This window comes from Megalobrama amblycephala, linkage group LG11 (genome assembly GCF_018812025.1).
Source record: "Megalobrama amblycephala isolate DHTTF-2021 linkage group LG11, ASM1881202v1, whole genome shotgun sequence".
NCBI lineage: Eukaryota > Metazoa > Chordata > Actinopteri > Cypriniformes > Xenocyprididae > Megalobrama > Megalobrama amblycephala.
Genome location: NC_063054.1, coordinates 40,587,006 through 40,602,185, shown reverse-complemented (window position 1 = coordinate 40,602,185; position 15,180 = coordinate 40,587,006). Strand labels below are relative to the sequence as shown.

General features: G+C 38.2%; 1 protein-coding gene across 5 annotated transcripts in view; it reads left to right on the top strand.

The window, feature by feature from the left end:
* The window catches only part of col12a1b (collagen, type XII, alpha 1b), a 72,670-nt gene that overhangs the window by 53,309 nt on the left and 4,181 nt on the right, over positions 1-15,180 (top strand). For all 5 annotated transcript variants that reach the window (XM_048208032.1, XM_048208030.1, XM_048208033.1 and 2 more), the window contains 13 exons: positions 3,817-3,975; positions 4,155-4,232; positions 6,655-6,741; positions 6,897-6,950; positions 7,062-7,157; positions 8,562-8,615; positions 10,246-10,299; positions 10,772-10,825; positions 10,948-11,019; positions 11,679-11,714; positions 11,801-11,867; positions 12,184-12,366; positions 14,777-14,854. In XM_048208032.1, coding sequence (XP_048063989.1) covers positions 3,817-3,975; positions 4,155-4,232; positions 6,655-6,741; positions 6,897-6,950; positions 7,062-7,157; positions 8,562-8,615; positions 10,246-10,299; positions 10,772-10,825; positions 10,948-11,019; positions 11,679-11,714; positions 11,801-11,867; positions 12,184-12,366; positions 14,777-14,854 — 1,072 coding nt within the window. The remainder of the gene's footprint in view (positions 1-3,816; positions 3,976-4,154; positions 4,233-6,654; positions 6,742-6,896; positions 6,951-7,061; positions 7,158-8,561; positions 8,616-10,245; positions 10,300-10,771; positions 10,826-10,947; positions 11,020-11,678; positions 11,715-11,800; positions 11,868-12,183; positions 12,367-14,776; positions 14,855-15,180) is intronic.

Genomic DNA, 15,180 nt, shown 5'->3' with positions numbered 1-15,180 from the left:
CCTTGATCCTGACGGTCCATCAGGTTCCCTGTCAAAGTTGACCAGGGGGGAAATTCTTGTGATTTGAATGAGAGGTGCGGTGGCTTGTTTATTGTGCGTTTGGCCTGTGTGTGAACATCAGTATATACCCTCAGGAGACACATCACCAGTCACTTTAAAGTGAGACTGGATGGTATAAAAGGGTATAATGGCATATAATAATAATAATAATAATTCCTTACTGGGTACCAAAAGCGCTTTACATATGTAAGGGGGAATCTCCTCAACCACCACCAATGTGCAGCATCCACCTGGATGATGCGACGGCAGCCATATTACGCCAGAACGCCCACCACACACCAGCTTATTGGTGTTGAGGAGACAGAGTGATGAAGCCAATCAGTATATTGGGATGATCAGGAGGACTTGATGGACAGGGGCCAATGGGCAACCCCTACTCTGTTCAAAGGCATTCTGGGATTTTTAATGACCACAGAGAGTCAGGTTAGACCTCGGTTAAAGGATGGTAGATACTGTATATTTGTGTGGCTAGCTGTAGGTGGGACTGCTTTACAATATTTGCATGTGAGAGTGACATGAAGCATTGTGAAAATACAGAGCGGGATGTGTCCCAAATAAGTCAAGATAAATAATTTATTAGGGGATAATTTATTATTTATTTAGTAGCAAAGCTAGAGTTTACTCTAGTATGCCAAGCAATATCCAAAATTGGTGTATTAATATAGAAATCAGTTGAAGGTCACATGGTGTTTATATCAACTGTTTTTATAATATTTAGTTTTACTGTTGTAAGTCCTTGGTTTTTAACTCAAGTGTTATTCAGTGCTAATTTGTTTTTGTACTGATGCCAGACTGGTTAATTTGTTGTGAATAGATCTTTTGGTTTGAGTCCATCATGGTCCAAATCCTAAAGAGATGAAGTGCTTTTCATTTGTAAAGTGTTTGATTTACTGGATTGGCCAAAATAGGCATCACCATATGATTATTTAATATGTAAAACATTTTTCCATTAAATTTCTTTGCCTAGGCCTTTCTTAAAAAATGCAAAGAGGGTGCAAACCCTGTGCTGCTTCATCATATGACAGTTTCTAATGAAAGCAAATGGAGTGGCATAAGCCTTCATATTTGTGCTTGACGAATCGTTCATGCTTCAGATCTCTCCTGTTTGGAAGGAAAAAATCCCTGAATTTCAGAAATGAATTGTTTTTTTGAAGAGCTGCAAGGTTCTGGCACATCATTTACTCATGCAGATGGCTTTTTGGTCTAGATAAACAAACATGATTTAGATTGTCTAGCTTCAGCAAAGGATTTGACTCTATGAAGCTTTTTTTTCTTTTTTGGCTCCGTATGTGGTGCAAATAATGGGATTTTTTTAACAGCAAGTTTATATTGCTCATAAAATAATAGTTCACACCAAAATGAAACCCTGTCATCGTTTACTCAAACCTTTGTGACTTTCTATCTTCAGTGGTCTTTTTTGGACCTCAACAACCCATGGTCACTGTATGCTGTCATTGCATTAACAACAGCAGTGTGAACATTATTCAAAATGCTCTTTTGTGTTTCACTGAAGAAAGTCATTTGGACGGCATGAGGGTGATCAAATGAATCATTTCTGAAAATCTATTAACACTAAACTCTGAATGACCATGAGTGTGCAGAAAGCTCTCAAAGTGGGTATGGCCCAGTATCAGGGTTTCTTCAGATATCCTCTGTGGATTTGGCCAAAAATGGAGGACAGTTCTGATCTGTCCAAATGTGTGAATGAATGATTCAGTTGAAATGGAGAAGTCATCTGTTTAAAAGACCCTTCTTCCCTTTGCATGGCCACAGGTGGCCATTAAAGAGGACGTTTGAGGACAGCTGCCAGTGATCAAATCAAAATAAGCAAAATCAAATGACTGTAATCAGTTCCAACATCACTTTAAACGGAATAACAGTGCAGCAGATTGTAAACAGCAGGGATTGCGCAAAGTATCAGGTTCAGAATGCCGTCCTACTCTTGCATTATGTATACTGTGCTCAGTATGTGGATGTTTTGTACACATGGAATATCTGGATATCCTTACAGACTGGACAGAAGTGTGAGATTAATTGTGATTACTTTATTCTATTGACAGCACTAGTTTTCAAAACTAAACCCTAAAATAGCATGTAAACACAAATGTATGAAATGTTAATCATTGCATAATGTGTTCTGTTTCACATACTATCGTTTTTAAAGTAGTTATATTATTACAGTTTATACTGTGTATTATGCAGTAAGCTGTATGATATTATTCCGTATGGAATATAATAATTGAGAACAGAAGAGACCTCCAGGCTAAATAGAAAGTAATCATGTGCCACAGGGAAAGCTTTAGATAATATGTACCACATTTAAGAAGACTAATGATGTCATGCTTGTTTTGATATTGACTAGGTTTGATAGGCAGTTTGTGAAGAGACTCGAAAGAAAACTGGTTTAGGCCCTCATAGAAAAATGGTGGTCTGGCTCCATAACAATCCCTTCATCGTTCTAATGAATATCATGTCTTTTTTGCTTTGTTCAGCCCAATAGTGAGGTAAACATCAGTGTATCTCAGGCCTTCAGCATGTTTACTAAAACTGACCAATCTTATAGTATGTGGTCAGATCAGAATCGCATCTCCTCAATCTGCTTACCACAAATTTCCAATCCATTCCCAATCCATAGCATAAGTCCTGTTCTGAACTCTTCCATTAGCTTGCGGTAGAGAAATGTGATTACACTGCAGCATTCAGCTGGTTTTTAAGACTTGGCAGCCCGATGGTCCATGGCATATGGAGGAACAACTTCATCATGCGCTGTGGTGAACAGGGAATATCCGTGTACATTGATTACGTGGATCAGAGATCTGAAAAACTCTAAGGAGGCAATTCACTAAGAAATATAGTGCCAAGCAGCCATTACAGAGCCAAACACATCACATGCAGCCTGAGAAACACAATTAGCATGACTGACTAATCAAATGATTGCAGAACCATGATTCTAGGCAGAGTAGCTCAAAGTGTATGACTACATTTAACCATTTTGTGCAACCTGTTTGGTACCCTCATTCTCAGATTTGTTAGATTTGTTTTGTACAGCAAAAAGCTTTAAATAACTGTGACCATTGTGGTCTGAAGTTCACCAAATTTTGGTAAGATCAAGAGGAGTAAAAGTACACTACCATTCAAACGTTTTGGGCTATTTTTTAAATGTTTTTGAATAGTCTCATAATCAACCTTATTTGCATAGATTGGAGGCTGAAAAGTATGATGCTTTATATATGCTAGTTTATGTATGTATCTGTACTGAAGGGGTGCAGCTATTTAGTGAATTTGCCCCTCAAATGTTTGTCAATCCAGAGAGGAAGAGGCTGCTTCAGATCAGATGGGAAATCTGCTGGATGATTTGACAGTCCCACTGTCGATGTATTTAAGCGTTAATATGCGGTGATGTATTTGTTTACACTCTTGTTAGCTGCTGTTAATCTTTTCCAAATTTCTCTGTAAAAGTACTTTACAATGGACTCTCTGTTATCATCGCCTTGAGCGTGTCAGGATGAATTTGGTGGAGAAAGAACTTGCTGGTTTTTATATGCGCCTCTGGCCAGAACACTCCCTTTGACCGGAGAGACTCCCAGAAATCCCTAATTAAGGCCTGGAGCTCTTGGAGTTAAAAACAACAATAGAAAACTGCCAAGGAGACTTATTTAATGATTCACATTGCTGAAGATGAAACAAATTCTTCCTTTAAATTGACCCCTGAGTCAGTTATAAGCTTGAACATCTAACAATCTTCTTTTATTCCAGCTCCACATCCTGGTGTCTTCCAAGAGTGTCAAGCTGAACGTGGACTGCCAGGAAGTGGCTGAGAAGGAGATTAAACCAGCAGGAAACACATCGATGGATGGATTTCAAGTGCTTGGCAAAATGTCCAAATCTATCGGATCAAAAGGAGAAACAGCAACGGTGAGTTGCACCTTATGTACAAAAACACAACTTTTGTTATCACGCGTTGACCGAGAGCTCAACACTCTCTCGCTCTTTCCACCCTGGATCCTTTTAATAGGGCGCCTGAGCCCCATATTTGAAAATGCAAGCTTTTATCAAAGACACGTGTAACATCCGTTTTCTCTCTGGTTGAGCAGTTTCAGCTCCAGATGTTTGACATTGTGTGCAGTCTCGGCTGGACCAGCAGGGACAGATGTTGTGACCTTCCTTCAATGGTAAGTGAAGACTTTAAGAAAGCCTCTAGAGATAAGGGGCCACTTGCACCAGCTGTGCGTTTTGACCTAAATGGGCACTAATTTACACACTACTGAATATTTTTTCGTTGCACAATTAAAATGATTTAAAATGTACATTTAAATACGGAAGCCTTCGACCAAGAGTAATGGTTGGAATAAAAGAGTAGATACACTGAATTGCATCAGTAAACTCTTGATTTACCTGACAGATTTCAATCCTTTAGAGTACTTTAGGTCTCCGACCCTGCTCCTGGAGAACCACTGTCCTGCAGAGTTTAATCAAACACACCTAAACCAGCTAACCAAACTCTCAGGATCGCTTGAAAATCACAAGATAAAGCAGGTTAGATAGAAACTTTGCAGGGCAGTGAGTCTCCAGGAGCAGGGTCGAAGACCTCTGCTTTGAACATACATTATGATGTTTACATTTACACTTGTTTACATTTTAAAAGAGAGAACATTATATGAATCAATTGCTTTGTTAGCAGCTCTTCAACACAAAACCAACCTAAACAGTGTGCATCAGTCAGTGTTGTGCATTGCAAATCATTTCTTATGTTTCTTTTGTATCATTATTTATTTATTGATCATAATTATTTTCAAACAGAGTTTCTAAATGTTATTTACAAATCGTATTTTTACTGTTATGTGAGGCAAAAGAAATTAGAATCAAGAATGAACTAAAATTCACAGCATTTCGACACAACTTGTGCTCACGTATTTATAGGCTGCTATTGGATCACAATACAGGGGTAAATGTTTTATTATGCGAATATGCATTACTTTATGGAAAGCTTGCGACTTACTAACTACGGTATGTTCTGCTTTAAGAACAAATTGTGCAACCGAATAACATACAGAGTTAGTTACAAACTAGCTAGTACACTGAAAAAGCAATTTTCACTCAGAAATTGCTAGTAGATTTCACAAAAAATGGTAAAACATTGAATTAAGCTTGAGATTTTGAAGTAGAAAGACTGAAATAGTATTTTCTTAAAACATACTCCAATAAACTTTGTCTTATTTACAATTTTGAAAAATCCATTTTACAATGTTGATACTAAGCCTGTAGTGTGTTTTTGTAGCGTATTTAAGTAAGAAACGGTTGGTGCAACCTTACCTAGGGTTACACAAAGGTCAAAAGCCCAAACGCTGGGTTAAATTTCAGGAACAGATGACCCATGAACCACACTGTTTACATCCCACACCATGCCTTTGATCATTGTGGCCTTAAGCAAGGCTCTTAACCCCAGACTGCTCTTGCTTTAAAGTCATGTTGAATTAAAAGCAAATGACTGTCATGCAGTTTGATATCTTTTTTAGCTTCATCTGCCCACGCAGGTCTGTCTTAATATTCAGTATGTTTCTGATGCCTCCCGATGGCATGAAATTTAACATGTGCTCAGCTAAACCGCTCGCTATTGTTACAGCATTTCCTTTCTTTGATCTCTCGTTCAGCACTCTTCCTTGTTATTTGATTTGTCAACAACAGAAGGGTTTTAAAAGAGATATTTCACTGCTATTCGTTTGTGGTTTTTAGTTTTAAAGTGTAAAATGGTTGAACTCAAGTGACTTCGGTACAGGGTTGCGAATATGTGTCTGTAATGCAAACCATGAGACCAGCTGTGTCCAAAATCTTTATTATATTTTTAGTCTTCCATAAGCAAATTATTAAATACTTTGAATTTCCTTATGGTATTTCTGACAGTCAAAACACAGGAGGTTTTAATCTTATGTGGTATTAATAATTTTTAGCAGACTTTTATCTAAGGAGATTTGCAGTACATTTACGTATAATATAAACAATCTGGCTGTTGGGTTACAGTAAGTAACTTGTTTAAAGCTACAGTGACAATTGACCTTATGACAGATAAATGACTAACAGCTTAAACATCCAATAATATTTTGTATTCCACTATTTTGTCTAACTTACTGAACGGCCTGTGACATGCAAACCTCTTTTTTTGCCAAATTCCCAACATTATGGTAAAACGGTGTTGGTATGGTATTGAATTTTCTTTGTGTTCATTTCAATATTTATGACGTTGACTGTCAAACTCTGACATTTCATTATTTCATTACTTCTACCATTATATTTAGTGTTTCAGCATAACTTATTGTTTTGTTTTTTGCTTGATGATAAACTTATGATTATGTTTGAAGGACACAGATAGAGTAGTTGTTGTAGTAAGGTCATTTGCCCTTCAAGAGGTTGAACCTACAACCCTTTGGTTATCAGTCTGGTCATGTCACTAACCAGATTTTCATTTATTGTACATATACAATGCCTTTCAGAACATCTAAATGTCCATGAGTTAGACATCAACACAATGCACATGCAAAATTAGCAAATAATTTGTAGGTGGCTGCCATTTGTTCTTATGGTTTTTGTTCTCTTCAGAGAGATGAATCCAAGTGTCCAGCTCTTCCCAACGCCTGCACATGCTCTTCAGACAGCACGGGACCCCAGGGGCCTCAGGGGCCAGTGGTAAGTCAACTTTTTTAGTTCGTAATATTGTTGCATAATATGGTTTGGTTTGCATTTAAAAATGTTAATCAAAATTTGAATTCATAGTTAACATGTTTACATTATTATTGGTTGGATTGATGGCACTGTTCTCTCTGTAATTTCTCTTTTCCCAGGGTGCTCCAGGAAGCAAAGGACCACGAGGGGAGAGAGGAGAAACCGGCCAAGTTGTAAGTCTGATTTTCCTTCTCTGTTCTGTCTTAACCTGTACATTATAGCTTATTCATCAATTTTATCTACAGCATGGAACTTTGAAATCCTGATTCTGTTTGTTCCTGCAGGGTCCGGTTGGCCCACGTGGAGACATGGGTTTGCCTGGTCCGATGGGCCCTCCAGGACCACAGGGCCCTAGTGGGCTCTCCATCCCGGGCGAGGCTGTAAGTCCATCTCGATTTTCATCATTTGTCGATTGTCTCCTCACACAGTCAGATGTCAGTAGCAGGCTTTAAATCCTTCCACACACCAAACAGGGATTGTTCAGGCTATTTATTATAGTTGTGGCGGAGGCATAATTATGGCAGCGAGCTCTGGATTCAGCATTCCTGTGTGTCTGGGGGCTTTACGCTCATCAGAGCACTTAAAACCGCCTGATCCTGCTGCTAGCACACAAATCTCACTGGATTTATTCCCCTCTCAGTTTCAGCTGCTGCGTTTTAGTGCTGTTTGCAAGCATTACAATTACTATTGCTCATACTTTGAGTTAAGGATTTGAAACAAACCAACAACCATAAGTATGAAACGTCAGTGTGTAACTCGCTCTATGTGAATGATTCCTCAGATTGTGGCTGGAGGAGAGGAGTGTGGTTTAGGGCTGCACGATATCAAATTGCAACGGCTACGATTCGAACATATAAGGCTGAACACCATTACTGACAATTTCTGACATTTTGGCTGCGTGAGATTGTCCAGTTTTGTTGTTGTTGAAGTACGAGCTGTTAAAGCTCCGCCCTCTTCTGGAAAGGGGGCCAGGCTGGCTCATTTGCATTCAAAGGGACACACACAAAAACGGCGTGTTTTTGCTCACACCCAAATAAGGGCACATTTGACAAGCTATAATAAATGTTAAAAAATAATGTTGCTTGGTTTGGAAGTAACCTCTGAGTAAAAGGTGCTTCATGCATCATTGCACTTTTGGATCTACTTTGCCTGCAAAGTTTTGCTAATGTGACTGCATCTTTACAGCAAAACAGTACAAATCATACAGACTTAAGGCCCATTCACACCAAGAACAATAACTATAAATATAACTATATTAGCATCCACACCAATGCATGATAATGTTCTGTTTATTATAGCTGCAGTTTTGTCTTCTTTTGGTTTAAATTATCGAGCTCTTTAAACTTCTGATTGGCTGTCAGTGTTTTTATTGTTCATCAGTTTGAAAAAAAATCATTTTGAAAGCGTTTCCAACAATATTGTTATTCTGTGTTATTATTGTTATAATTGTAGTGTGGACTTTCCTATTCTTGTATAATTAGAACAATTATTAAAATATTTTAGTTAACATTATCATTTTAGGCCCATTCTGCCTTTACATTGAAGAAGAAACTAAATCCATATCTCGAGACCTGGACTTAACAACCACAGACAAAGACTAGAAATCTAGTTTTCCATCTTGTTTTTAGAATGAGACACATCTCTCAAATCACTCTTTGTCTCTCAGCCTTGTTCTCTGATCTGATTTATGTGTTTCATTTTTGTTTGGATCACACTTAAGCTTTTTACCAAAACTTTGGGGTGCATTTTTGACAGGTCTTTTTCCTTTTTTTTTCCCCACACAGGGTCGTCCAGGTCCAAAGGGGGATCCAGGCGATGCTGGCTTACCTGGACAGAAAGTAAGTGTTGCTCTGCCCGAGTTTTAGGGAGGAAATGGGAGGATTATTCGCTCTCTACAGCCTGCGCTACCTCTCTGGATGGGCTCCATGTGGCAAACGTTAGATCATAACTCAGGAGGGGGGATGGCTGGGAGGCAGCGCTGAACAATAGTTGTAGATCACGCCACAAGATAAAATGTGGGTTGGGGCTGTAATTTAGACGAGTCCTAATCTGTGCCACTTTGTGGTTCTCCATTAAACTCTCCTGTTTCTTTAGTTGGACTGTTTAGAGCTGGAGCATGTGTGGAGCTAGTGAAGGGGATCATGTGATTTATTTTTGTTCTCTGAAAAGCAAAAAATGTGTTTTTGTAGACATGGCATCTATCTATCTATCTATCTATCTATCTATCTATCTATCTATCTATCTATCTATCTATCTATCTATCTATCTATCTATCTATCTATCTATCTATCTATCTATCTATCTATCCATATAATCCGTCCATCCATCTATCTATCTATCTATCTATCTATCTATATAATCCATCCATCCATCCATCCATCCATCCATCCATCCATCCATCTATCCATCTATCCATCTATCTATCTATCTATCTATCTATCCATATAATCCGTCCATCCATCCATTCATCCATCCATCAATCCATCCATCCATCTGTCCATCATTCCAAAATTGTATGACTTTATTTCTTCCACGCAACACCAAATGCGATGGATTGCTGAATGCACTCTCCTTCATGCTTTTGAGTCAGAAAAGACACCATAAGGGTATCATAAATGTCCATATGACTTGTATTGAAATCTGAAGCCAAGTGATAACTGACTGAATAAATCACTATTCAAATGATACTTGATATCTGCAAAAGGAAGAGTGGATTTTCTGTGAATAACGACTTTCCTCATATGACTTCAGAAGACTTAATGGACTACTTTCATTGTGATTTTTGTAATTTTTCCCATTATGAAAAAGAACACTATGGACATTCATCTAAGGGAAGTCTAGAATAGCACAAAGGTGATTATGAGACAAATCAGCACAACACTATGAACAAGTACAACTGGTTCCTGAGACTGAAAAACGAGGGATTGGTAGCGTCATGCTAATCCGGTTTAAAAGCAAACGAGAAGTTTATTTGCATTAATGAACAAATTAAGAGGGACGCAAAAAAGGCAGAAGGTTTTCTCACAGTTGTGATTATACTATATGGTCATTTTGTAAATTCTTCACTGTGATATCCGATCCCTCTTAATGAAGAGTGGGCCGAGCCATGCAGGTGACCATGTTGGAGGAGTTGCTATAACAACATGCATTTAATGACTTGCAGAGAATGCAGCCGGGGTTTATAACGGCCAGTAAAACGGATCTGGAATATATTAAGTACCCTGTAAATCTAATGCCAAAACATCAAAGGAGAAGCAGGATTGACAAAGAGAAAGAAAGACAGAAAGAAAGCTAGCAAGAACGAAATGTTAGGATATCATCTTGTGTGTTGGGGGAAATTGTTTGTGTAAAGTAGATTCATTTGTTTGGTCGGAGGTAAGCGACCTGTGCTAATGTGAAACTGGTGTGAGGCTCTGGCTCTGAGTCTGTTAGTTTTAGCTTTTGTTTTTCTTCCATTCTTTCTTTCAGGGTCCACCGGGACCGGCTGGTGCCATCGGGCCTATTGGACCGGCTGGAATAAGGGTGAGTGAAGACTGTTCAATGTACAGCACATATATTTAATTTACATTTTATACAGTTGTACAGTACAGTTGCATACATTAAATGTGTATAGCTTTACTGCCTTTAATTTATGCTGCTATTATTTTATTTTATTATTATACTGTGAAGCACTTTGGTCAACTTTGTTGTTTTAAATGCGCTACATATGTAATGTTTTACTGAAAAACAAATAGCAGTGTAGGATCATTTTTATTACTGCATTACAGTAATGATTGACGCTTAATGAATGATGATGATGCTTAATTGTTATGAAAACAGTGTCACAATGCAAAAGATCTCAATAATCCTTAAAAAGGGCTTCATATTCTTTATTTTCATTTTGGGGTGAAATACAACACAGATGTTTCACCCATTAACATGGTACATGTGGATTTGAACATGCATGTGTGTTATCAGTCTAATGCAGATTTGTGCATGTATGTTATCAATGCAGGGACCCCCAGGGAAGGAGGGGCTGGCAGGATCCACAGGCCCACAAGGACCAATGGTATGTCTTGATTTTTTTGAGGGGAGGGAGTGTTGTTAAATTTGTTTTCTTTTGCTCAGATGTGAGACTGTATTGCAGACATCTGTTTTGCTGAAGTCCAGAGCTGTTATTCTTTTGTTCAGGGACCCCCAGGAGCCCCTGGAATGCCAGGACCTACTGGAAAGCCTGGAAAGAATGGAGATACAGGTGTTCCGGTATGAAACCTTCTGGTTTTCATGGACATACAACAGCACGACTCTGTCACTGCCACTAATTTTCTAAATTAGTCAAAATGCACATGGCAGGAGGCAAGAAAAACTCTTAAATATTGCTATTGTTTAAGAGCGAAAAGAGACTTCTGCCAAAGTCTCCTGCTGATTTTTCTTCTGAGAAAAAGACCCCAGTAACTTCACACGTGTTTCTTTTAGACTTTCAGAAGACATCTCAACAATTTCTCAAACTGTGTTTATATTTTCCAGGATAGTCTGCAATCTAAAATCAGAGATCTCAATATGAACTAATTTCTCATCAAATTATCTGAGCTGCTTTACAATAATTTTATAGCTCTATACACGTTTCTTTTAATAGTTTAATTGTTTAGTCTTACAAAACATGAGTGGCAGCTTTCTATGAGTTTTAACTGAACACATTGAGACTATTATTGGCTTTTCTTTCGAAATGGAAATTCAAAAAGTGCAAGTTAAAAAAGTAAATAGTCTAACAAGATCCACATTGTTTGCAGTTCAATAAATATTTACTCACTGAAATGCACAGTGCGGTTTAGGGCATAAATGAAGAGTCGGCAAGTAATTTTAGCTCATGTTTGGATGCGTCAGAGTCTATTTAAAGATAAATATGATTTTCATTCATACAGGGACCTTCTGGGCTTAAAGGAGACAAAGGAGAGAGAGTGAGTGATGATTTTAATATCTGCTTTCATCATTTTATAAGAGTTTGAGTGGAGGAGATGTTAACATCTCATATTCATCCTCCTAGGGAGATTTCGCGTCTCAGAGCATGATGCGCTCCATTGCCAGACAAGTCTGCGAACAGCTCGTGAACGGTAATGCATTTCGATGCATATCTCACAAAGGATGCATTTATTCAAAATACAGTAATATAGTGACATATTATTACAATTTAAAATAACTGTTATCTATGTAAATATATTTTAAAATGTAATTTATTCCTGTGATGCAAAGCTGAATTTCAGCATCATTACTCCAGTCTTCAGTGTCACATGATCCTTCAGAAATGTTTCTGACCCCAAATTTTTTGAACGGTAGCGCACTCATGGCTACAAGATGTTGTAAACCATGATATGCGTATGCAGGTTATACCATGGGTTGCATTATAATCCACTGTTTCACATTTTACAGGACAAATGGGTCGATTCAACGAAATGCTGAACCAGATCCCCAACAACTATCACAGTAACAGTCCAGGCCCGTCCGGCCCTCCCGGACCTCCCGGACCCGAGGGACCACGTGGAGAACCTGGTCGAATGGGCAGGAACGGCCTTCCTGGTAGTCCAGGGTTGCCTGGTCGGCAGGGAGAACGAGGTACCTAAAACAACAACCAAAATCAAAACAAAAACAAAAAACTGTGCCAAACACAGCCATGCGATTTTAATTAGCCTCAAGAACTGTGGTTAGTTTGGACTTCTGCCCTTCACTGTACAGTATATGTAGAAATGCTAAAACAAATAATTGATGCCTTGTGAGCTTTCATGCGGTTTACTGTCTAAATAAATAGGAAACCTTATACACTCTTAAAAATAAAGGTTCTTTACAGGAAAATTCCATTGAACTTTTCCATATCCATAATATTCCATAATCTTAATAGTGGAAAAATGTTCTTTGGATTATTAAAATGTTCTTCACACTAAAGGGAGGAACGTTTCATAGTTTCTATAACTATTGCCGGAAGTACCCGCTCTTTGCCATGTTCGCACCACAGGAACTGGGAAAGATTTTAGTTATAGGAACACCCTTTGCGGGAACTAAATTAGCTTCTACTTCAGAGTAGGGTCTAACTCAGCTCGATAGGATCTACCAGTGACGTAAGTGTACATTGATTGGCCGAACGCATGCTAAACAAAATACTGGCATCCATTTTTAAAAAGCTGTGTTAACACACAGTTTACATGTACTTACTCCACAAACTAACTCCACAAACATGTAAAACAACTATAAGACAAACATACAGAAAGCTGATGTTAAAGGCATTTAGCTGTTGCCTTTGTCTGTGGCGTTGCTCTTTTCTCAGCCTGTGTAGCACTGGAAGTTGTAATAGGAGATTTAGGGCCAGAGATGCTAACAGCTTGCACCAGCGAAAACCCAATTTTGGCGTTAAAAACTTTTACTAAAGACACGCACTGAAAATTTAGCGCTAAAAAAGGGTTAGGGTGGACATGGTTATTTTTGCGGCTGACCTTATTGCATATGCATTTGTTGGAGTTTCTCTTTTAGATGCAAAATTTATGGGAGGAGAGTATTTAAATGAACCATGCAAGGTGATTTACTAAGGTTTGCGCTAGTCAATTTACTGGTATTTGCGGCATTATTTACCACCCAAAAAAACATGTCTAATTTACGCTACTCTTGGTAGATTGTGTTGGTCATTATGGAAATGATCTGGCTACGTCTGTTCATTAATTTGCACGTCGTCAGTAGATCACGCACAGAACTTTCCACTCTCATCTGCGCTTTTTTTGGAATTGTGCTCTCATGTAAATCTGGCCCTTAGTCTCTTAGCCCTCCTTTTTTGCTCTTTCAATCACATAACTTATACGTCTACATTCCATCTCCATTATCACGAAACCCACAACGCACAACAAAACACACCGCTCTGATCATGGAGTCCTTCAGTTCAGTTAACGTTCAGTCATTCGGCTTACATCACTTCAGAGTTCCTAGTGGTGGTGCAAATGCAACCAGGAAGATGGCCCTAGTGGCAAATTCCTATAACTGAGTTCCTTTAACTACCTGGTATGAACACCCCTTAAAAAAAGGTTTAAGTACTGTTCACTGAAAGGGATCATGGGGATCTGAAAATGGTCCTTCTATGACATCTCTGCAAAAAACAAACCCAGTGCTTCCCACACATGGACTTTACTTGGGCGGGCTTCCCAGGTATATTAACAGCCGCCCAAGTATATTTGGAGACACATTTATGCTTTTATTAGTTTTTATTCTCTTATTCTTTTGTATCTGCCCAAGATAATGAAACCATCCGCTATCGATTAACTAGTTCTACATGCTCGCACAACAGCGCTTCAGACTGCTTCAAAGTGATTCTCAACCAATGAAAAGCGCAGATTTATGCCAAGCGATTGCTAATGAACCCAAGTTGATGAATTATGAATATCTACTTTATGGCCTTTATATATAAAATGTTTCAGATGGTTGTAAGAATCTGAAGGATCAGGTTATTTGATTATTCAGATTATTTGACATATATTATACATTATATAAATTTTACTAGTAAAATCTGTGTCCCATTCACTGAGAGAGACACTATATGACAGCAAGCAGAACATAGGAAAAGGAGAACCATTTAATGCTGAAATTTTGCATAATTTACAATGCATAATAATGCATAATATTAGTATGTAATTAAATGTAATAGTATGCTATGTAATTAAAATTAATTTCAATAAATAAAAATATGGTTAAAAATCACACATTATTTGTTGTTTTTTTCACATGTAGTAGACCATTTTTGTGCCATGGGTAATAGGAGGATTTTTCACCCGGCTACCACCGCAAGTATATTTCAAACCTGTGGGAAGCACTGAAAACTTTTGGAAACTTTATTTTTAAGAGTGTATGTATCTGATTCAAAATGCTCTGCATTTCAGCATCCACTATTTGGGTGTTAAGTCAGGCCTGTGTGTCTGCAGCATATAGGTTGTGACGCAGATATACACATATGGGCTTATATTTCTGTGTTTGTGTGCATTTACATTAGGACCAGCTGGAGAGAAAGGAGACAGAGGAAATCCAGGCATTGGAGAGAGAGGACAGAGAGGACCCGCCGGACCACCTGGTATGTTTCATGCGCACATTTATACGCTGAAACACGTTTACCTAGCTTAGCTCACAGTCATGAAAATATCAGGAAAAACTGTGATTTACTGGCCTGTTTTCTTCCTTTTTCCTTTATCCTTTGTCTAAGAAAGAGATTATGCTATATTTTATCTCATGTCCACCACTTTTATTTTTAGGCACAGAGCAGTTGGATGTGTTGTGTATTATATTATATAACACTTAAAAAAAATGAGCAGGCATAACTCTTCCAGACTTTTTCATCACAGAAACTGTGTCACATTTAAGGATTGTTTGGTAACACTTTACTTGACACCTTTATATATA